The sequence below is a fragment of the Phalangium opilio genome, unplaced genomic scaffold, assembly GCF_054372755.1.
Source record: "Phalangium opilio isolate 3A_F unplaced genomic scaffold, DU_Popi_V2 ptg000081l_1, whole genome shotgun sequence".
In the NCBI taxonomy this organism is placed as follows: domain Eukaryota; kingdom Metazoa; phylum Arthropoda; class Arachnida; order Opiliones; family Phalangiidae; genus Phalangium; species Phalangium opilio.
In genome coordinates, this window is record NW_028324188.1 from 282,529 (window position 1) to 304,528 (window position 22,000).

A 22,000-nucleotide genomic window follows, 5' to 3' on the forward strand; every position below is an offset into this window, starting at 1 on the left:
GGCTTATGGAAATGAGGTGTCTTATGTTTACGACCAAAACTATGTCTGTCAATAAAAACGAAAAGTTATTAATTATAAAGCATTTTTAATTAATTTAATAAGCGTAAATTTATACAATTATTTAGTAAAAGGAATGCACGTGTTTATCTTATACTTCATAAATTAATAAAATTGTATTGTATAGTAAATAAAAAGTGTATTATTTAATATTTAATTATGCACTTTTTAGTTTAGAGTACTCGGAGTCGGAGACGCTTTTAGTTAGTAGTACTCCGCTCAGTACTCTAAAGTATCCGTACCGATACTCTTTTAAATAAATTTTACATTAAAAAGACTGAAATTTTTATTATATAAGGCTGCAGATCTGAAAAAACACCTAATATATTAATTAATTAATTAATTAAATATGTTATTATACTTTTTAATATTATAAGTAGAACTTGATCCAAATATTATTAATTTTTTTTTATTATTATTAATAGCTGAGCATTTTCTTTTAAAGTTTATAATTATAACAGTGATAAATACCTTTTTTTCTCTCTCTGGTTTATTAATTAATCTTGTAAATAGCGAAGACTAGAATAATAAAATTGTTTTTTTTTGTTTTTTTCGTTTGTTTTTTAACTTTCCAACGCTGAAAAATTAAAAATTAAAAAAAATTCAAGAAAACAAGGGGTTGTTTTTTGTATTTATTCAACTGGGGGATAAATTTAATCTAGCGTATTCATCCTGTAACTCTTTTAAATTGTTCTCCAACATGCGTACTTCGTCCATTTTATTAGCTTCCCTGGCTTGATGAATATAATCGCGAATTATATTCATTTGTTGAATCATCGGGTCCTGACTGTCCTTAACGTTTTCCCCTTTGACCCTTGGCCTCCACCCACTCTCTTGAACAACTAAAGAAGCCCCTAATTGCGTCGGTCTAGTTAACGAACTTGGTTTAGCGGAGGTTTCGGTACTAGAACCGGAAGAACTACTTTCTCCGGCAGTTGTTGTGGTTGTTGTTGTTGTTGTCTGTCGTTTCTCCGTTTGTTGGAATTGGAAAGCTTCCATGGCGCTTAATTTCTCATTTTGAATTCGTTTTTGAACTTCTTTCATGCGTTTGGCTTTTAATTCGGAGAATTTAGTGTCGTCTGGTAAGGCCGGGATTCCTAAAAGGTTTTCGCGTAAGAAGACGCTAGCCGTCATACGAATGCAACCTTGAACTTGAAGGACAATAGGGGCTAATGGAATGTCGTCTTGACTCCCCAAAATACCAATTTTACGGCTAAAATTATTTAAAATGTAGTAAAATAATGAATGAATAAACTAATTACTATTATTCTAATCGGGATTAATTATTAAATTATAATTAAGATTTTAGGTTAATTTGTAATAATTATTATAGACTGTATGGGTACTCGAAAATTACAGGTACTCTAGTTAAGTGTCATAAAATTAAATTATAAATAAACTAATTATTACTAATTGAAATCGGGATTAATTAAATTTTAATTATGATTTAGGTTAATTATTCAATTCAAATCAGGTTTATTTGAATTGAATTGATTTGAATTGAATAATTAACCTAAATCATAATTAAAATTTGTAATTAATAGGCCTGTGATGGTACTCAAGTTAGAGTGCCATAAAATTATTTAATATGAAATTATAAATAAACTAATTATTATTAATTCAAATCGGGATTAATTAAATTTCAATTATGATTTAGGTTAATTATAATTTATAATTAATAGGCCTGTGTTGGTACTAAAATTCGAGTGTGGTAAAATTATTTAAAATAATAATTATTAATACAAATCGGGATTGGTTAACTTGTAATTAATAGGCCTGTGGGTGGGGGGCGGGGTTACTTGAGTACCAATCCGAGTACTCCGAACTTGTTTTTTTTTTTTTTTTTGGCCAAGGCTTAAAAGTATGCAATTTTTATGAAGGCATGCTGGATTGAATTGCGTCAGAAAAGGGGGATGGGCCAATTTAAACAAGCTCAGTGTATAAGAAGACCAATTGGAGTTGGTAGTTGGTCGTGAACAGTGACTCAACGTCTATCATTGGTTCTCTCTATTCAATTGTCACTTGTCAGTGCATAATGTAACACTACCAAAATGGCGGCTAAGAGATATCTTAATGTGTCAACTCATGGGGTTAAAACGAATGACACTCCCACGGGCCAATAGTATTAAACTAAAATCATATTTAATTCTAATTAACTTTTATGTTTTGAACAATTAGAAAAATTAAACTAGTAAGTTAAAATTAATTTACTGTAAATTTGGACTCTTATGAAGAATTTTGGACTAAAATTAGACTTAATTATGAATTTCGGACTAAAATTAGACTTAATTAAGAATTCTGGACTAAAATTAGACTTAATTAAGAATTTTGGGCTAAAATTAGACTTAATTAGCTCAAAATCATGTTTTAGGGACTCAAAGAGTGGGAGAGTCCACTTTTCCAGGACTGTTGACTCAAAACTTAAAAAATCATAACCCCAAGTAAAGTAATTAACATTAATTAAAAATTACTGACCTGATTCCATCAACATTTTCCGCTAACTTCATTAGCTTATTCCTTAAATCTTGACCTTCCTGTAAAGTATAATTTTCTTCCCCAGAACTAATTAAAATTAACATTAAATTAAATTAATCAGATCAGATAATAATTAAAATAAATAAAGCCAAAAACAAAAAAAAAAAAAAACCACAAAACAAACAACATACTTTAAAGAATTGGCAACTGTATAATACTGTGGTAGAAGTTTGTCTATTTCATTTACGTGAACCTTCATTTTCTATAAAATTAATGTTTAATTCGAATTAATTCGAATTAATTTAGTTGATTAATCTATATATTACCTCATAAAGTTGAACTAAAGCCGGTTTGTTAGTTTTGAGCCTTAACTGAGTGTCTTGTTTATCGAGAATTGTTTTGCAAAAGCTGCACAGTCTAATTAAAGGATCAGGTGGGGGAGTGACCAATGAGGACAAGAGAGCCGCGCTGCTGTTACGTCTCGTTAGGGAAGTTGATTTAACGGGAGAAGGGGAACGGATGGAAGAATTGGATGGAAACATGTCCTGGGTTAATGTTTCTTTTAAAAAGAAACGTGTAATTTAATCAAATTAGAAAGTAGAGATTTTGGTCTATTTTTAATTTTTTAAACTCACTAGCTGTGGTTATTTCAATAAATTGTGAACAATTGTGACACATAATCCCCCCACATAGACGACAATGATGCCTTCTCTTAGAAAGATTAAAGGAAGTTGCGCAATTAGGGCATAATTTAACGTCTTTATCGGAAACCCAAGGCACTACTTCTTTTTCATGATCTAAAAATGTGTTTTATTGGGTATATTTTAATTTTTATGATGTTAGCTTCAAAATGAGACTGAGTAGGTCAAAATAGGCCAAATATTAAGGAAGTTAAAAAAGGTTTACCTTTTCTCCGATCAGGTTCAGAAGGAATATCAGTTATCAGCCTATAAAGTCTATTTAGGAGTTTGTTGGTCTCTAAAGCGTAGTTATTCATGCGAGCGTGTCTCTGTTTCTTAAATAACTCAAGATGGTTGCACGTTACACCCATTTCTTGGGGTTCTTCATCTAAATCCAACCCATAACCCCGATGGTTTTGGGGGTCCAATAACTCATCATCATTTCCAAAAGCACCGCTTCCTCCTACTTCATCCTGTTTAAGGATCTTTTTCTTGGCTTTACCTGTTCAAATTTTAGGTTAACACGAACGAAAATTTGATAGAGTACAAAGAGAAACATAGAAACAGGTTTAAAATTACCATAAAGTTCTTTGATTGATTGCAGAAGTGCACTATCGAAGCTTTCATGTTGGCTTTCAAAATGTTCTTGTAGTTTTAAAACAGTACCGAGATCTTTCATGCATATTGGACATAAAAGCCCCTCAATAACTTCTTCTTGTTCATACATAACTAATTAATATTATTATTTAATTATCTTAAATTAAAACGTAACTTATGGAACAGCCCGAGCTATGGATTAATTTAGTAGACACCCTAAGCCTTGGCCTTATACTTCAAAAAACACATTCCCTTCAATTCCAGTTTGTTTTAAGTAAAATTTTCGTCGGAAAACCTTTAATCTTGTTTAATTACATTAAATAAATTAGATTTTAAAAGAAATCCACTTTAATTTCTATTAAATATAGTAATAAAAGTCACACACCTGTCAGATCACATTTTGTAGGAAGCCGACGGACAATTTCTCGCCTACTAAAATCAGCCAATCAGGGAGGGTTGAGGTCAAAGGTAACCGGTAAGGGGAGAAACCGCGGGAAATTGGAAATTGACAACTACGCGTAACGTAATACAAATAAATAGAGACTGTATATAAGAATTGCGCTATAAAAATTGGATTTTTATTTTGTAATTAAATCGCATCATTGACATCAATACAAAAAAAATACCGTTAACTTAAGAAATACAATATAATATAAAAAAAACAAATTGACACCCAAGACAATGTCAGAGATCTTAAATATTTATCTCGCCCTTGAAAATAACAACATTACACGTGTGATATTATAGTTAATACTTCCTCAGGCCTGCCTCAGTGAACTTTAAATTAAAAAATACTGCTTGTTTCCTACAATCTTTACAATTCAATGATAATTTTACAAAAACCATTCCCTAATTATCACGATACTCAATCCCTCTTCCATACAGATTGATCAATTGGCAATGTACCCTAAAAATAAGTTCATATTCTTAAGTTTTAAGCCTATTTTGATGCCAGGCCTATTTTTTAAGCCTATTTTGATGCCAGGCCTATTTTTTAAGCCTATTTTGATGCCAGGCCTATTTTTTAAGCCTATTTTGATGCCAGGCCTATTTTTTAAGCCTATTTTGATGCCAGGCCTATTTTTTAAGCCTATTTTGATGCCAGGCCTATTTTTTAAGCCTATTTTGATGCCAGGCCTATTTTTAAGCCTATTTCGATGCCAGGCCTATTTTTTAAGCCTATTTCGATGCCAGGCCTATTTTTTAAGCCTATTTCGATGCCAGGCCTATTTTTTAAGCCTATTTCGATGCCAGGCCTATTTTTTAAGCCTATTTCGATGCCAGGCCTATTTTTTAAGCCTATTTCGATGCCAGGCCTATTTTTTAAGCCTATTTCGATGCCAGGCCTATTTTTTAAGCCTATTTCGATGCCAGGCCTATTTTTTAAGCCTATTTCGATGCCAGGCCTATTTTTAAGCCTATTTCGATGCCAGGCCTATTTTTAAGCCTATTTCGATGCCAGGCCTATTTTTTAAGCCTATTTCGATGCCAGGCCTATTTTTTAAGCCTATTTCGATGCCAGGCCTATTTTTTAAGCCTATTTCGATGCCAGGCCTATTTTTAAGCCTATTTCGATGCCAGGCCTATTTTTAAGCCTATTTCGATGCCAGGCCTATTTTTTAAGCCTATTTCGATGCCAGGCCTATTTTTTAAGCCTATTTCGATGCCAGGCCTATTTTTTAAGCCTATTTCGATGCCAGGCCTATTTTCTAAGCCTATTTCGATGCTAGGCCTATTTTCTAAGCCTATTTCGATGCTAGGCCTATTTTTTAAGCCTACTTAAGTTGAATAATGAACTTGAAAGCAAACTTACCTCGCACTTATTTCAGTCTCCTTCAAAATTTCTCCATCACAATTGAAAGAACTAGTTTTAACATTTGTGGGCATTTCTATGACATTAGTTAACCCGATATCTGAATTATTTCTGGAATGACCTTGACGAACTTCTTGAGTTTCTTTCACGTAGGGGGAAAAGAAAAACTGACGAACTCGGTAGAATTCCACTTGCGGTAATGTAAACTTACAAATAATAGTACCACCAAAGTTAGTAGAAAAACTACTACACTATAATAAAGGGGCGGAGTTTCCTACTATAAAAACTACTACACTATAATAAAGGGGCGGAGTTTCCTACTATAAAAACTACTACACTATAATAAAGGGGCGGAGTTTCCTACAATAAAAACTACTACACTACCTTAAAGGGGCGGAGTTTCCTACTATAAAAACTACTACACTACCTTAAAGGGGCGGAGTTTCCTACTATAAAAACTACTACACTACCTTAAAGGGGCGGAGTTTCCTACTAGAAAACTACTACACTACCTTAAAGGGGCGGAGTTTCCTACTAGAAAACTACTACACTACCTTAAAGGGGCGGAGTTTCCTACTAGAAAACTACTACACTACCTTAAAGGGGCGGAGTTTCCTACTAGAAAACTACTACACTACCTTAAAGGGGAGGAGTTTCCTACTATAAAAACTACTACACTATAATAAAGAGGCGGAGTTTCCTACAATAAAAACTACTACACTAGGGCAAAAAGGGGCGGAGTTTCCTACTATTATTTTTAACCTACCGGGCTCGATTTGAATGTGGCCGTCCTTATTAAGAATCTTAACATTCCAAAAGCGGAACATTTTTTAACAATAATCACATCAGTGCAACCATCTCCTAAATGAGCGGAAGGAGACGCCCCGTTTTTAGATTTATCACAGCGACAACTAATAGAAGCCGAGTTCATTGCTTTAAACTTTCCATAAACAGTGACCCAATCTAACCAATAAAAAAATTTAAATTAAATTAAATTAAATTAAATTAGAACTAAATAAAGATAATTAATTAATTAGTTTAACTTTACTAGTATCAGAAGTTAATGTGGGACAATCCTTTATCACAACTGGATTACTTTTACTTCTAGCTTTGAAGCAAGTTGTGCATCTAAATTAATTAAGTAATTGGGGGAATTAAAAAACGTCATTTTAATTAAGTTTAACCCTTAATTAAATTAAATTAAGACAAATTAGTAATTACCCTGATAAACAACGTTCGTCTTTTGCTGGAATACTATTAGGCGATAATACCTCCATTGTCACTTTGCCTTCGTATGATTTTTGACGTAAAAACGTTAAAAAACCGGCAAAATCATAACGCATTGGACCCATCCAACGATATTTCTCGCTTTCAACAAGAACATCGGCGAAAAAACCATAGGAAAGAAACGAAATTGCGTAACGGCATAAAAATCCGTTATCATTGTGAACACCAACTACATCCAAACCAATTTTATCGCCTGAAAACAATTAAAATTAAAATTAACCAAATATTACCTACCAATTAATTGGGAAGACTAATTTTGTTTACCCATAGCAATTAGCAATGCTGAAGTAACAACATCGTTGGTTCCGCTAGCGGAAAACGCGACAGTATCGGTTGAACCAGCGGGAATAATACCCAAAGTTAAGGAGGGTCTTTTCAAAACTGTATCAGGGTTATTGGGGTTTAAGCTCGCGTCGTTTTGAGTCCTGAGAACCAGCCCATTCACTAACTCCGCTAACATACCGTCACCTCCAACTCCAACAACTCTATATAGTGAAAAAATTAATAAAGAAAATATCAAAATGGATAAATAATTTCCCTGAAATTTTACTGAAATTGCACCTTAGCCTTAAATACCCCCGAAACGGAGCCTTAAATACCCCCGAAACGGAGCCTTAAATACCCCCGAAACGGAGCCTTAAATACCCCCGAAACGGAGCCTTAAATACCTTAAATACCCCCGAAACAGAGCCTCAAATACCCCCGAAACGGAGCCTCAAATACCCCCGAAACGGAGCCTCAAATACCCCCGAAACGGAGCCTCAAATACCCCCGAAACGGAGCCTCAAATACCCCCGAAACGGAGCCTCAAATACCCCCGAAACCGAGCCTCAAATACCCCCGAAACGGAGCCTTAAATACCCCCGAAACGGAGCCTTAAATACCCCCGAAACGGAGCCTTAAATACCTTAAATACCCCCGAAACGGAGCCTCAAATACCCCCGAAACGGAGCCTCAAATACCCCCGAAACGGAGCCTCAAATACCCCCGAAACGGAGCCTCAAATACCCCCGAAACGGAGCCTCAAATACCCCCGAAACGGAGCCTCAAATACCCCCGAAACGGAGCCTCAAATACCCCCGAAACGGAGCCTCAAATACCCCCGAAACGGAGCCTCAAATACCCCCGAAACGGAGCCTCAAATACCCCCGAAACGGAGCCTCAAATACCCCCGAAACGGAGCCTCAAATACCCCCGAAACGGAGCCTCAAATACCCCCGAAACGGAGCCTTAAATACCCCCGAAACGGAGCCTTAAATACCCCCGAAACGGAGCCTTAAATACCCCCGAAACGGAGCCTTAAATACCCCCGAAACGGAGCCTTAAATACCCCCGAAACGGGGCCTTAAATACCCCCGAAACGGGGCCTTAAATACCCCCGAAACGGGGCCATAAATACCCCCGAAACGGGGCCATAAATACCACCGAAACGGGGCCATAAATACCACCGAAACGCGACCTTAAATACCCCCGAAACGCGACCTTAAATACCCCCGAAACGGGGCCTTAAATACCCCCGAAACGCGGCCTTAAATACCCCCGAAACGCGACCTTAAATACCCCCGAAACGCGGCCTTAAATACCCTCGAAACGCGACCTTAAATACCCCCGAAACGCGACCTTAAATACCCCCGAAACGCGACCTTGTTTTTTGAAGAAGAAAATAATAATAATTTTTTTAAACTTTAATAAATGTTAATAAAAAATTAATTATAATTACCCATCATATTTCTCCAAATTAATAGCTTGTATCATATCCCTAGCATGATTAACTCTTTCGGTTTCTTAAACCAATCAAAGAAACAATTAAAAACCCCACCAATGTCCAAAAATAATTAAAATCGGCCAATACTCTTCCAAAAATAATGGAAATAATTAATTGTCAAAAATTCTTACCAACAACATCAGTTTTAATTCCGGCAATCTTCAAAATTCCCGCGACCTTTTTTTCATAAATTTTGGGTCCCCTTTTCTTGCCACCAATTGGATTTACAAAAACTAATAAAGATTTTGGTCGATTTGAAGCTAAAAAGATGAATTAAAGGATCAACTACCTATAATTAGCATTAATTAAAGTCCAATTAAAACTAAACTGATGTTAATTACATTGTATTAATTCCCTGACTGCTGTAATCCATTCTCTAGCATTACATTCTTCTCTGGGATATAAGATCATGGTTTTCATTCTCCATAAATATTTTCCTTTGGGAAGGGCATAGTGAATTTTCAGGGCTTGAGTGTTTAGCGGAAGTAATTCCGACACTATTTGAGAAGGATTGGTAGTTTCTACGGGTTCTGATTGTTGACAATGGCGACATTTAACTCCTTGAGTTTGGGAGCAGTCGCACGGGGAAACGGCGATTATGAAACGTACCGGAATCAATATTGTGTCTAAAATGTAATATTCACATTTTTTTAAACATAATTTTATTAAATTTGGCGTCAGTTGTTTGCTAATTTTATGTTAATTTCTTTAATTATTGGACAATTTTGGTCAAATTGGTCTCATTTTGTAGCTCTGATTACGCTTTATTCTTTATATTAAACAAAAATGTTAAAAATATGGTGTTTTGACATGATATTAACTTTTAAAATGAAATTTATTAATTTAGTCTGATTTAGTGTGTTTTTTTTGGAAAATTTGTGTAACTTCTTTAATTATGGGACAATTTTGATCAAATTAATGTCATTTTGTAGCTCTGATTACGCTTTAATCTTTATATTAAACAAAACGTTAAAAATATGGTGTTTTAACATAATATTAACTTTTAAAATGAAATTTATTAATTTGTTAATTTAGCGTGTTTTGTTTTGCAAATATTTGTGTAACTTCTTTAATTATGGGACAATTTTGATCAAATTAATGTCATTTTGTAGCTCTAATTACGTTTATTGTGTTTATATTAAAAGAAACGACAAAAATACGATGTTTTAAAGAATTTTATGTGAAAATTATTAAATTTTGTGTTCGTTTTGTTTTTGCAAATTTTTGTGTAACTTCTTTAATTATGGGCCAATTTTGATCAAATCGGTCTCATTTTGTAGCTCTGATTAAGCTATTGTGTTTATACTTAAATAAAAGACAAATTTTGTCTTAAAATATCCCGATTTTAATTGAAAATTATTTTTTAAGTGAAATATATTTATTTTTAATTTTGGTGTCATTTCTTAAATTTTTGGACAATTTTGATGAAATCGGTCTCATTTTGTAGTTCTGATTAATCTAATGTGCTTATATTAAACAAAACCACAAAAATACTATGTTTAAACATAATTTTAAGTGAAAATTTAAAATTATAAAATTTAGTACCAAATTAATTTTTTGTTAATTTTAAGTTAATTTCTTTAATTATGGGTCAATTTTGGTAAAATTGGTCTCATTTTGTAGCTCAGATTAATCTACACAAGATGCTAATCCTTAACCACCCCAAAAAACCCTTCATTAAATAAAAAAAAAAAAAATTAAAAACTTACGACTTGAGGATTCTTTCTCCAGAGATAAAGTTGTAGGGGTCAATGTAGACCTATAATTTCTTCCCTTATATCGAAATTGACCAATTTGACAATACCTTAAAGGTTTCATTACATTGCTAGCCATTTTTTAGACCAAATATCTAAACCCAGTAGACGAATGACGTTGACAAAAATGGCTTGAGTCACAGAAATAAAAAACACGCGAAATTCCCTAACGACAAAGATATAATCAAATATCAATTTACATATAATTAAGTTGACAAAAACAAGTCTAAAACCTGTTTTCATGGACAATAAAATAAATATAAGAAATCAAAGAGTAGAAATAAACCAATTATAAAATACTTTGAACCTTATAAGCTACCTTTACCTTAGCAACAACATAAATTAAGAAAAATAAGGTAGAAACTTTGTACTATTCTATAATAAAATTATTTCATTACCAAGCAAATTTAAAATAACAAATTTAGAAAGAAAGTTCAAAATATTTCCTCTAAAAATGCATTGCCAATGCAACCTTGAAAGAAAATTGAGAGGAGGGTTTTTCCTTATAAAAGAAAATTTATCGGAATATTGTTGTGTAATACTAATAATATTTTATCAAACCCCGTCCCCGCTAAAGAAATACATACATAATTTAGCCTAAATTATATTTAACAATAACGTAAATCATAATAAAATACATAGAAATTTAAATAAAAACTTACCTATTTCTGACGTATTGACTACGTTTTATATTTAATTCATTCCTTTGTTGTAATAAATTGAATAAACCACCACCACTAGCACTAATGAAGTCGCGTACATAAGCACTAAACGTCAGGTACCTAAACATGTAGAGGTACAACTCAACTGTATGCAGTCGGGACTCGGGAACGGAGGATGAAGGAGAAACTCAATTACACACAGTGAAAGCGAGCAAAGGGGACGGAATTTTAAAGGTCTCCTATTGGTTGAGAGACAGCGAGTGCGTTTGCGTCTATACGCAGTTACAGTGTGTCTTAACAGCGCGCGGGAAGGTGGAAAACCCGCCATTATTGCGTAACGTTAGCGCCCAAGTTATGTCGTCGCATAGTGACAACTGACAGACAAACTTAGCCCTTTAAAAACAGGAGGCCCCCCATTAACAAGGTTATTTTATAAAGGTTAAGCCCGTACTTTCGATTTCATAACATCATACATATACAGCTGGTGATAATGTATCTACATATCTCGCCTACTACATTTTTTCAATGTCACAACTGTCTCAAATAAAGCCCATACTATAACTTAATATTAAATTAAACTAATTTATTCAAGGTCCCAATCTGTTCTAAAGATCCTTGTCAAAAACACGCAAAGAATCATTCAAAACCGCCTGTCAGCTGTATTTTTTTTTAAACCCACGTTTTTCGGGTACACGTGACTGCATCTTATCTGTCTCGGTTTCAAAATAAAGCGTATAAAAACGACCTGAAAGTGAAATGGGGCTAAGTTGTATATTTTCCGGAAGTGATTCGGGTCTTTAAAACTAATTAATAAAAAACTGGAAACACGGATTATTTTATTTGGCTATAGCCTGTTAGGCACAAGGAACCGGTTCTATGGTATATTTCACTATTGAGTTATTTAGGCCTAAATTATATAAATATTTGGGTTTTGTCAAGGTTTGTAAAAAAAATAAACTATATAATAAATACAAAGGTACATTTACCGAAATTATTTGGAGCGAAGATAATTTTGAGATTAGCAAAGATTGATCGTATTTATGATTTTCTTATAGAAATCGAAAGTAAATGATGAAATTTTGGGTCAGGGACAAGCGGATGTGATAATCTCTTTGAAAACAAACCTCTAATAAGGAAAAAAGTCATAAAAAATACTTTCACGTTTTGAAAATTTAAAGAACTCGTAATATTTAGGACATAAAAACCTGTAGTAAGCTAAGCCTACTTTTTAAAAAAGCGGATTATAATCACAGCCAATCATAAAGAGGGATACAAATCACGAGGGGTCAGACAATGACCCCGTCCTCCCCTTTCACGTGACTCCAGTAGACAGAACAGAAGCCGCGCTACGTTTTTATATTACGCGTATTCCTATTTTTCCTCTTTTTAATGGATTTTAATAGTTAAATATTTTAACTAATTGTTAATTTTTAAAGGTAAAAAACTAATTTTTGTTTATATTACATATTTTTAACTATAAACTATCTGTTAACGTCTATAAATATAAGCTGTTCTTAATCGTAATGCGTTTAAATCAGAGTTTAGCCAAGGCTTAGGGGGAATCCTGGATTCCTGGTTGTTTTAGTTACAGATCGCGATATAATTTTGGGGTTTTCACTAATTATTATTAACTAATTAATACCGCTATGAATGAAGCTACGAAGATGGGGGTTAGAATGATATTAAAAACGCTACATCAGTTATTAATTGCTGCCATTTAAATTAATTAATATTTTAATTAATGTGACAATTTTTAGGATCGTATTTTAGACTATATAGAATGGAAATTATTCTATAACAATAACAGCAGACGTCCACTTTTAAGCATTAACGAGAACGATTGTGAAATTCAAGACACAATGGATAATACAAGTACAGGAAGTAACGAATATAGGCCTCTATTTAATACAACACCATTAGACCAACCCTTATTTGGTGTTGATACACCTAAAGTAAGATAAAACTGACCTAAAATTGGCCTAAAAAACTGTAGGCTAAATTAATGTTTAAATAAATAAATTCCAGGAAAAAATAATTAACTTTGGTGTGGGGATTGTAACATTCTTATTAGTTGTGGTAAGTAATAAATATATTTAAATTAATTTTAATGCTTAAATTAATTAATTAATTTAAATATATAGTCAACTCTAATTACATCATTTGCCGTTCATCAATGGAGTCATTGGGGTTTAAATGTATTTTTTGCTTTCTGTATAATAATTCTAAGTTTGGGACATTTATTATTGGTAAGTATAAGCAGACGACAGTTGGGTAGCCACTAGCCAATCATATTGGACTAAAATTATTAATTAATTTGAAATTAATAATTAAAATTTCAGATTTTTTGGTATCGGCAGGGGGATTTGGATCCTAAATTTCGCAACTTAATCTATTTTAATTCCTTAGCCATAATACTCCTTTGCATATGCGCGTTAGTTTATATTTCGGAAGTTAAGGATTAATTAATTATAATTAAATTAAATTAATTAATTCCCAACTCAAGGCCATAATATTTTCACTAAATTAAATTAAAAATGAAAAAAAAAAAAAAAACTGTGATAAGAAATTAAAATTTATGGAGATTATCTCAAACAGTTTAAATTAAATTAAATTAAGTCCTTAATTAAAATTAATTAGGTTAATAAATGAGCCAATCATGACTTAACTAAAAAAAAAAAAAAAAAAAATAATCTGAACTTAAATGTTAATTAATCTCAACTTAGTAGGAATCCCACCATTATAGTAGGAAACTTCCCCCTATTTATTGTTGTAAAAAAATTAATTTGTTTAATTTCTATTTTAAGTATTTGCATAATTAATATTTTAAATTTTGTCCCGGTTTAATGAGCTTGTCTATTTTTACTTTTCTTAATTGTTTTTTTTTAGAATCTGTACCTTTTTCTACGTGTAAATATGATGATAATAAAACAAAAGTGTATAATTTGTTAAATCTTCTTAACATTGCCTAATTTATTATTACCTAATTACAAATTAAATAATTTAATTTAACATACCATTATAGTAACGAATTATTTGAGTCATTGTCAACTTACAGAAGAACCAGGAACATGGTCTAAAGAATCTCTATCAATGTCTGAAGGTGAACCACTCGCGGTTAGCATTACATCTATGGAAATATTTATTTTTCTAATTAGTTTTAGAGTCTAAAACCTCATCCAATCATATTCAAGCTATAAAACCATCCAACCAATCACATTCATGCATTAAAAACACTCAACCAGTCCTATTCATGCATTTAAATCACCCAACCAATCATATTAAAGCATTAAAAATCTCAACCAATCACATTCACGCATTAAAAACCCTCAACCAATCACATTCACGCATTAAAAACCCTCAACCAATCACAGGCATGCATTAAAAACCCTCAACCAATCACATTCACGCATTAAAAACCCTCAACCAATCGCATTCAATCATTAAAAACCCTCAACCAATCACATACAATCATTAAAAACATTCAACCAATCACATTCAATCATTAAAAACATTCAACCAATCACATTCAATCATTAAAAACATTCAACCAATCGCATTCAATCATTAAAAACCTTCAACCAATCGCATTCAAGCATTAAAAACCTTCAACCAATCGCATTCAATCATTAAAAACCTTCAACCAATCACATTCACGCATTAAAAACCTTCAACCAATCACATTCACGCATTAAAAACCCTCAACCAATCACAGGCATGTATTAAACACCCTCAACCAATCACATTCACGCATTAAAAACCCTCAACCAATCGCATTCAATCATTAAAAACCCTCAACCAATCACATACAATCATTAAAAACATTCAACCAATCACATTCAATCATTAAAAACATTCAACCAATCACATTCAATCATTAAAAACATTCAACCAATCGCATTCAATCATTAAAAACCTTCAACCAATCGCATTCAAGCATTAAAAACCTTCAACCAATCGCATTCAATCATTAAAAACCTTCAACCAATCACATTCACGCATTAAAAACCCTCAACCAATCACAGGCATGTATTAAACACCCTCAACCAATCACAGGCATGTATTAAAAACCCTAAACCAATCATATTCACGCATTAAAAATCCATAAACCAATCACATTCACGCATTCAAAACCCTTAAACCAATCACATCCTACAATATTAAAACACCCTAAAACGGGTCCAAATAACGTCTATCCCAAACAAAAAAAGTAATAAAAAAAGAACTATCCAACTCACCAGAAACAATCATGCTATTCCCTTTATCAACATAACAATCACTCTCATCATGAATAGAATCCATGTGACTGGCATCGTCATCATCGTAACTTTCAACATATCCTCCTCCAGTTCCTTCCTCTGAATAAGCTCTATCATCGTCGTCATCCTCCAAATCATCATCCTTATCTTCATCCAAAGAGATTTGAGTCTGACCAGACGCGGTGGTGGTAACGTGAGACCCCATATTCATCAATGTCTCCTGACATCCAACACCACCGCCATTTGCAACCAAGGCTCCACCATTAATGATAATCTGTGGACTACTATTCAATTGTAACGTCACGGCCCCTTCATTCATCCTCAAACTATTTGGATCTCCGATAGTTTGAATTATAATTTGACCAGGTCCTACTCCAACTGTGGCCGTCACTGGAATTCCAGCTTGACTTAAGATAAAGGCTTGTTCCGGGGTCAAAGAGTTCGTGTTTGGGGGTAAAACCCCCATACCCATAGTTTGAATAACGGGGGTGACGTTGTTAAGACCAATAGTGCCAGGGGTTGACGTGGCGGCGGCTAAAAGTGGGGTCAAATCACCAACAAACGCGTTGGTTGCGTTGGCAGGGGTTAAAGTAGTTCCCATTGTGTTCAGGAAGTCTGTGAAGTAGGTGAAAATTTGGCCTATTTTGTTTACTATTTATTATTTTGACTATTTTGACTATTTCTTTTCTTACGTGTGGGGGTTTTGAGAGTTGTAGAAGCCAATGAGGGTTGAAGGATGGGTCTGGGTGGAAGGGATATAATGGAGGCGGGTTGAGGCTTAATTTGTTCAATTAGTGACGCGGCCGAGACAAAACTGGTACTACTTCCTTTCTCTTCTTTAATACAAACTTTCCTCGCGTAATTTTGATATAAATAATTGCAAGTATCTGCGCAGTAATTATAAGTATATTAAATTTAAACGAAATTAAAATGTAACATAACATTATAGAGTGCAGTCAGTTGTGACGTCAGATCCAAGGTTAAACGTCACGAGTTTGCCTTTAGCAATGGGCGGCCATGACAGTTACCGTTTTTTCTTTATGGGAAAACAGCATGGGTGACGTCACACAGGCGCTTCTGACAGCACTCTATACCGGTATAACGTTATGCCAAGAAGCGATATCTAATTTATTAGGAAGAAGGTATAAGATGCCTAAGTAAGTATTCGCGAGCCATAGTCCTGCAGTCCCCCTTTCAAAATACAAAGGGGGGGGGGGGCGTAAAAGGAGGCCCCGGGCTATTTCGCTGCCTCTCCCCAGTCGGAAAATATGACTGTAATTTTCGACGTCATTCGCGTAGGTCGCGCTGACGTGAGTTTTCAAGAACCAATGAGATGCATGCTGGTTGTAATTTAGAGGCGGTGCATGGGGATTAATTCCGGACCTACGTAACGTTTGGACTGGAGATAAAGCTAGATTATAAATGTGGAGGCGCGAATTTATACCTTCTCTCTAATAAACTAGATATCACTTCTTGGTTATGCTAAGGGAATTACCTAAAAACGAATTATGAAGTTCTTTGGGTACGTGACGTTTCAAAGCCCACCATTTTCCCCTTAACCATTGAGGACTTCGAACGCTACTCCAATTTTTGGACATTTCCGTCCAATCTATTAAACTTTCTTCTCTAACAGTTAAGCCACAAACCCTTCAAATATAATCGTCATCAAATTTAATTAAATCTCCGGAAACTAAATTGATAAATTTATCAATCAAGTTTTTACTTGCAAATCAACGAAATATCATCTTCGCGATTCCATAAAGTTCCGCCCGCTTCTTTCCAATTTAAAAAATTGAGCCATTTAGTTCTGCATTGTTTTTCCGATCGCGTTCCCACCCTTTCAGCCACAGCCGCCCATGAAAGACCCGAAGAAATCATTTCTCCAGGTACAACTTTAGCTAAATCATAAACTGCTTCCGCTAATTGTTTTTCCTCAATAGGTAACCATTTACCTTCAAATTTAATCATTTTAATTAAACTCCTAAATTAATATTTAAAGGGAAAGATCAGATAACATAACATTATCCCTTAAAAAACGGCCTTTTTCTAAAATAAGTGATCTCTAATTACAAAATAATTAACATTCAATTAGTCTTAAAAATAATTAAGGACTGCTGCGCCAACCGCCATATTCGTTTAGTGGCGTCTGCTAGCCAGACCCTCATACCCCCACGTGATTGGTTGAATTTTCACAAGCTGAGGGAGGTAAGGGTAAGGTATGGGTTCTGGCTAGCAGACGCCACTAAACCTATGGCGGATGGCGCAGTAGTCCTTGATATTCTCTAAGACTAACTAAATGCTAATTATTTTGTAATAAGAGATCATGTATTTCTCTTTTAAATTAGAAAAAAGTCCGTTCTTTTAAGGTATAATGTTATGTTACCCGACCTTTCCTTTAATAATAATTCATACCCTGATTACAATTTTCCTTCAATAAACGACACCTATCCTTAATAGAAGACGCGCTACGTCCCATCGCGGATCCAATTGCTTGCCAATCATTACCGTGAATTGATCTTAGTCTTAAGTATTTTAATTAATTACTAGGGGTTAATTGTTTCGCGAAGAGTATAGCTTACTCTTTTAATTGCTCTAATTCCTCATCAGTATATTTGCCAACATGGTTTTTGTTATCGTACATTCTAATAACTCTCCGATAAACGGAGAATAAAGGTCTATTTAACCCTTTAGCTACAGTTCGATAAAAATCTTTTCGTTCGTCTTTACTCATTTGAAATATCACAGTTGCAGGGTCAACTATTTTTTTCTCCTTAAAAATTCATTTTTATTGCATTTTTTATGTTTATCTTTCTATTTCTAAATCCACCGCCAAGATGGCTGCCATGAATAGTCTGCTTGGATTGGCCCGGGGAGACTAAACAAATTAGTGTGACGTCACCCATGCTAAAGGCCCATAGAACCAAAGCGGTACAAAACATGGCCGCCCACTGCCAAAGCTAAGCCTTTGACGTTTTACATAGGCACGCGACACTGACGTCATAACTGAGATAGCTCTATAGAGTAATGGCAGTCTCCCAGCTTTGACTGCATTAGAGTCTATGGGAAAATAACATGGGGTGCCACTAGTCTATTTGAGAGATTTTGCGACTTGCTACAGTTAGTTTGCGAACAGTTAGTTAAGCCTTGGCAAAACAAAAATAAAACTCAAATCCAAGCAGACGACTTATGTCAACTATTTTGGGGCTCGGGGGACTAAAAACTATTTTACCGAGCAATAAAAGAGAATATTTTCTTGAAGCAAATCAATTTCTTCTTTTGACCACATGCCTTGCTTCCATAAATGACCTTTATGGTCAATTAAATTTTAAATTTAATCAATCTTAAGCCTAATTTCTTCAATAATAAATTTAATTAACCTTTTCTTTGCAAACTAGTCTTATCTTCCCTACTAGTAAACCATGCCTGATTAATATCAGTTTCTGATGATTTTTGATCTTCATTTTGATGCTTAACAGGGTTTATTAACTTTAAGTTTAAAACATATTTAAATTAGCTAAAAACTTAATCCCTAAGTTAATTAAATTAAATTAACAAGTTATTAACCTCATTAGGTGGGATTAAAGTCTGAGTTGTAGGATTATTTAAACTCAAACCAGTTAAAATAAACGTTTGACCGTCTTGCTCTAAACATAGACTTTTTGTCGATGTTTCCCCTAATATTTTGACGATATTTTAAGCTCCCGATGTTTGTGGAGAGCGGAGACATAAACAAATTGAACTTTGGCTTACCGTTAGATGAAACCACCATTAAATGTTGTCCCATATCAACAGAAGGGATCAAACACCCAACATTGGACATTGGAAAGGTTACCTGAACGTCATTTGGCATGGTAACGTTTTGATTAAGTACATTTGATACCATTTCTTCGGGAACTTGGGCTTCGTTACTATCTGAATCGGAGGGGTAATCTTCCGATTGATTAGATTCATCAAACTTGAAGCCTGATGAACCATTTTGATCATCCATTTATAACTGTATTCCTAAGAAATTACATTAATAAACTTTAATTTACCTCAATTACGACAAATTTGTCTAAAAACTTTATTTAATAACGCTTTAAAACAATTTAAAATACAAAATAAACTCCTTAAGCCTTGGTCAATGTCAAAAGGGGACTCCGTGTCGAAAAAAATATACGATTACGCTCACCACCATTTTGAAATTAATATTATTCACCCTAAGCCTTGCGAGCACTTAGGTTTAATAATTATATTTAATCTAATTTATTTAACTAATTATTTTAGTAGGATACTTAGTTTTAATTACGTATTCTAAACAGGGGCACATAATAATTCACCCATGAAGCCGGAAAATGCGCGCCCATTTTACAAAATATACTTACGGGGCTTTTTCGAAGAACCAGGATGAAGAGATGGCGGGAAATCATATCATGATGAATGTTCAGTGTTTATAACCCTACGTCCCATATAATAAAGGGCTATAGTAAGTAAACCGCTTAGGGTTACGCGCACTGAACTTTTAAAATGAAATATATTACTAACTTAAAGGGATAGTTTCAAAACAAATTTCATATGCTAAAGGAACAGTGTCACAATTTTTTTATTTCTATTTCATTACTTTGCAATACCATTATCAATTTCTAAATCAGATTCCATCAAACTTCTTAACCTTTTACCTTTAACTTTGTCAGGAGAATGGCAAACAATCCGTTTAAAATCATTGTGACGGACAAATTTTTGTTTACGATAAATAATCCTTAAAATCCAAAGGGCATCGTAATCGCAATTAATCGGATTACCTTTATTTTAAATTATTTAACGTTAGTTTAAGCCAATAAAAATTAAATTAAATTAAATAGGACATTACCTCTTACTATCAAATCGCGTAATTTAGGCGCGATTGGTACAAACAGATCTTGGCTAATTACAGTAAGTTTATTGAACGCAATTTCGAAATATCGTAAACGTGGCATTTCATCAAAAATGTCGTAAGGTAGAGTTTCAATTTGATTATATCTGAAATTATATAATGGAAAGCTCTATGGTAACCATGGTAACATGGAACTTCCCGCCAAATTTACATTGCACGCGCCAATTTTATATTTCTTTCCCGCCAAATCACGCACGTCGAATGGGAAAGTTCTATGGTAACCATGGTAACATGGAACTTCCCGCCAAATTTATATTGCACGCGCAAATATAAGGTACTAAACTTTCTAATGTCTATGATACTAATTAAAATTTTAAGCTTACGATAATTCAATCCGAATTAGATTATTGGCTGGTTTTGGAAGTGATGACCTCTTGAACTCTGTGATGGCATTTCTAGACATGTCGAAATACCGGAGTTGGGTCAATTTTGATATGCCGTGATTGATTCTGGTCATCTTGTTATCGTTCAAGGTGAAGCCGGACAAATTGGTCATCTTACCAAGAACGTCCCATCGGCTAAATGTATTTACTTTGCAATATACAGCCAATTCTAAATGACTCAATGCCGGTAAGTTGGCAAACACTGAATAATCAAACTGGCCGATGGTAGTGTTAACGAATATGACGTAGAGTATGTCCGTTAACGACCCTTCGAACCAAGTACCGGACTCGTAACTCGGTATCAAGGTATCGAACTTAGAATCTATTTTTGAAAAGAATGTTAATCTTTGTACCATAAGTTTATAAGATATGTTCCTCCATAAGTTTGTCACTGGATACTTGTGATAGAACTTACTTTCAATTTGTAGAATTTGAATATTTAGTCCGCTAAAAATACTCCGTTTCAATGATTTCAAATTAAAATTATATAACTCCAAACTATTAATTTCAAGGTCGCCGAATTTTTTTAATTCCTCAATGAAACTTTGTAGTTTTGTAACATTTTGACAGACCAAAGCGATCCACGTCTGTTCCTTCACGTTTGAATTGTCGTAGGCTATACTTTCGCAAGTGCAATATGTTAATTGGTCAGCAGGTGGGCATTTCTTATTAAGGACACTGGTCAAACACGTCCCCATAAATGTTAAAAGAAAGACCGCGGATAATATTAACCGAGCCATGTCCCGTTTGTGGCTTAACTTCAAGTATTTCTTGAAAGAGGATGAATTATGTTTCATAACGTTGTATTAGGCTTAAATTGCAGTTAAATATTAAACATAACTAAAGGTAGGCGTTTGTACATAATATATCAGGAATACATACATCTACTAGGAATCATTGTGTCACCTTAATTTAATTTCTATGAATTCGGGTTTTATGGGTATACCGGGCTTGAGAACTTACTTTACGTCACGACGCCTATTAATAATTCTGAGGGCGTCTTTCTAACTTCGATTTCAAATGTTACAGTTGGTAGCAACGCAAGGTCCTAGGCTTAAATGCAAGGTGAAATGCGATGCGAGTTAAATTCGTCATACATAATGATTAGTCTAGCTAGCTCTTCAGATAAAAAAGCTGCCTAGATACGTTGAGAAATTAAAATGGATAGTACGCAATGATTCCTAGTAGCTGTATGTATTCCTGGTACATGCTTAACAGGTGTGTACATACTTGAGATTATTATTCTTGGCCATGGGGGGGGGGAAATGATGTTGAGTTTAGAATAGAGTAATTTTGTTAGAGAGGGGGGAGTAACTATGTATCCCCTACGTTGGGGGAAACTTTGTAAGAGAGAATAAT

General features: G+C 34.0%; 5 protein-coding genes across 9 annotated transcripts; 1 reads left to right on the forward strand and 4 right to left on the reverse strand.

Moving 5' to 3' along the window:
* Positions 1-65: 65 nt before the first annotated feature.
* Positions 66-4,242, reverse strand: Rbsn-5 (Rabenosyn-5). The gene is made up of 8 exons (XM_089846702.1): positions 4,195-4,242; positions 3,792-4,111; positions 3,439-3,714; positions 3,168-3,329; positions 2,859-3,091; positions 2,724-2,794; positions 2,533-2,619; positions 66-1,270 (listed from the first exon to the last, which is right to left on the reverse strand). Exons 2-8 carry the CDS (start codon positions 3,937-3,939, stop codon positions 694-696), a joined length of 1,554 nt encoding a protein of 517 aa, XP_089702828.1. The 5' UTR covers positions 3,940-4,111; positions 4,195-4,242; the 3' UTR covers positions 66-693.
* A 117-nt stretch (positions 4,243-4,359) lies between these two features.
* Positions 4,360-12,295, reverse strand: Cerk (Ceramide kinase). Of its 2 annotated transcripts, XM_089846700.1 has the most exons (11): positions 11,091-12,295; positions 10,384-10,594; positions 9,016-9,300; positions 8,806-8,934; positions 8,630-8,693; positions 7,174-7,394; positions 6,844-7,102; positions 6,671-6,750; positions 6,389-6,585; positions 5,623-5,828; positions 4,360-4,716 (listed from the first exon to the last, which is right to left on the reverse strand). In XM_089846700.1, exons 2-11 carry the CDS (start codon positions 10,505-10,507, stop codon positions 4,659-4,661), a joined length of 1,623 nt encoding a protein of 540 aa, XP_089702826.1. In that variant the 5' UTR covers positions 10,508-10,594; positions 11,091-12,295; the 3' UTR covers positions 4,360-4,658. The 2 variants fall into 2 exon arrangements, with proteins under 2 accessions (XP_089702826.1, XP_089702827.1); XM_089846701.1 differs by having other exon boundaries at positions 10,384-12,295.
* A 100-nt stretch (positions 12,296-12,395) lies between these two features.
* Positions 12,396-14,045, forward strand: LOC149653791 (transmembrane protein 243-like). Its single transcript, XM_089846708.1, has 5 exons — positions 12,396-12,526; positions 12,848-13,042; positions 13,116-13,166; positions 13,232-13,336; positions 13,430-14,045. Exons 2-5 carry the CDS (start codon positions 12,950-12,952, stop codon positions 13,550-13,552), a joined length of 372 nt encoding a protein of 123 aa, XP_089702834.1. The 5' UTR covers positions 12,396-12,526; positions 12,848-12,949; the 3' UTR covers positions 13,553-14,045.
* LOC149653792 (cyclin-D-binding Myb-like transcription factor 1) lies at positions 14,027-20,111 on the reverse strand. 3 transcript variants are annotated; one of them, XM_089846699.1, is made up of 13 exons: positions 20,005-20,111; positions 19,097-19,348; positions 18,911-19,020; positions 18,724-18,832; positions 18,576-18,652; positions 17,926-18,116; positions 17,759-17,868; positions 17,070-17,298; positions 16,842-16,993; positions 16,039-16,233; positions 15,326-15,961; positions 14,144-14,217; positions 14,027-14,070 (listed from the first exon to the last, which is right to left on the reverse strand). In XM_089846699.1, the coding sequence occupies exons 2-13, from the start codon at positions 19,332-19,334 to the stop codon at positions 14,056-14,058; spliced, it is 2,136 nt and encodes a 711-aa protein (XP_089702825.1). In that variant the 5' UTR covers positions 19,335-19,348; positions 20,005-20,111; the 3' UTR covers positions 14,027-14,055. The 3 variants fall into 3 exon arrangements, with proteins under 3 accessions (XP_089702825.1, XP_089702823.1, XP_089702824.1); XM_089846697.1 differs by lacking the exon at positions 20,005-20,111 and adding an exon at positions 19,711-19,783; XM_089846698.1 differs by lacking the exon at positions 20,005-20,111 and adding an exon at positions 19,518-19,702.
* Positions 19,711-21,982, reverse strand: LOC149653793 (uncharacterized). Of its 2 annotated transcripts, none has more exons than XR_016370787.1 (4): positions 20,582-21,982; positions 20,196-20,344; positions 19,871-20,127; positions 19,711-19,784 (listed from the first exon to the last, which is right to left on the reverse strand). XR_016370787.1 is itself a non-coding variant. In XM_089846705.1 (4 exons), exons 1-4 carry the CDS (start codon positions 21,436-21,438, stop codon positions 19,943-19,945), a joined length of 1,098 nt encoding a protein of 365 aa, XP_089702831.1. In that variant the 5' UTR covers positions 21,439-21,982; the 3' UTR covers positions 19,937-19,942. The 2 variants fall into 2 exon arrangements, 1 of the variants encoding a protein (XP_089702831.1); XM_089846705.1 differs by lacking the exon at positions 19,711-19,784 and having other exon boundaries at positions 19,937-20,127; positions 20,582-20,963; positions 21,057-21,982.
* Between the last annotated feature and the right edge of the window lie 18 nt (positions 21,983-22,000).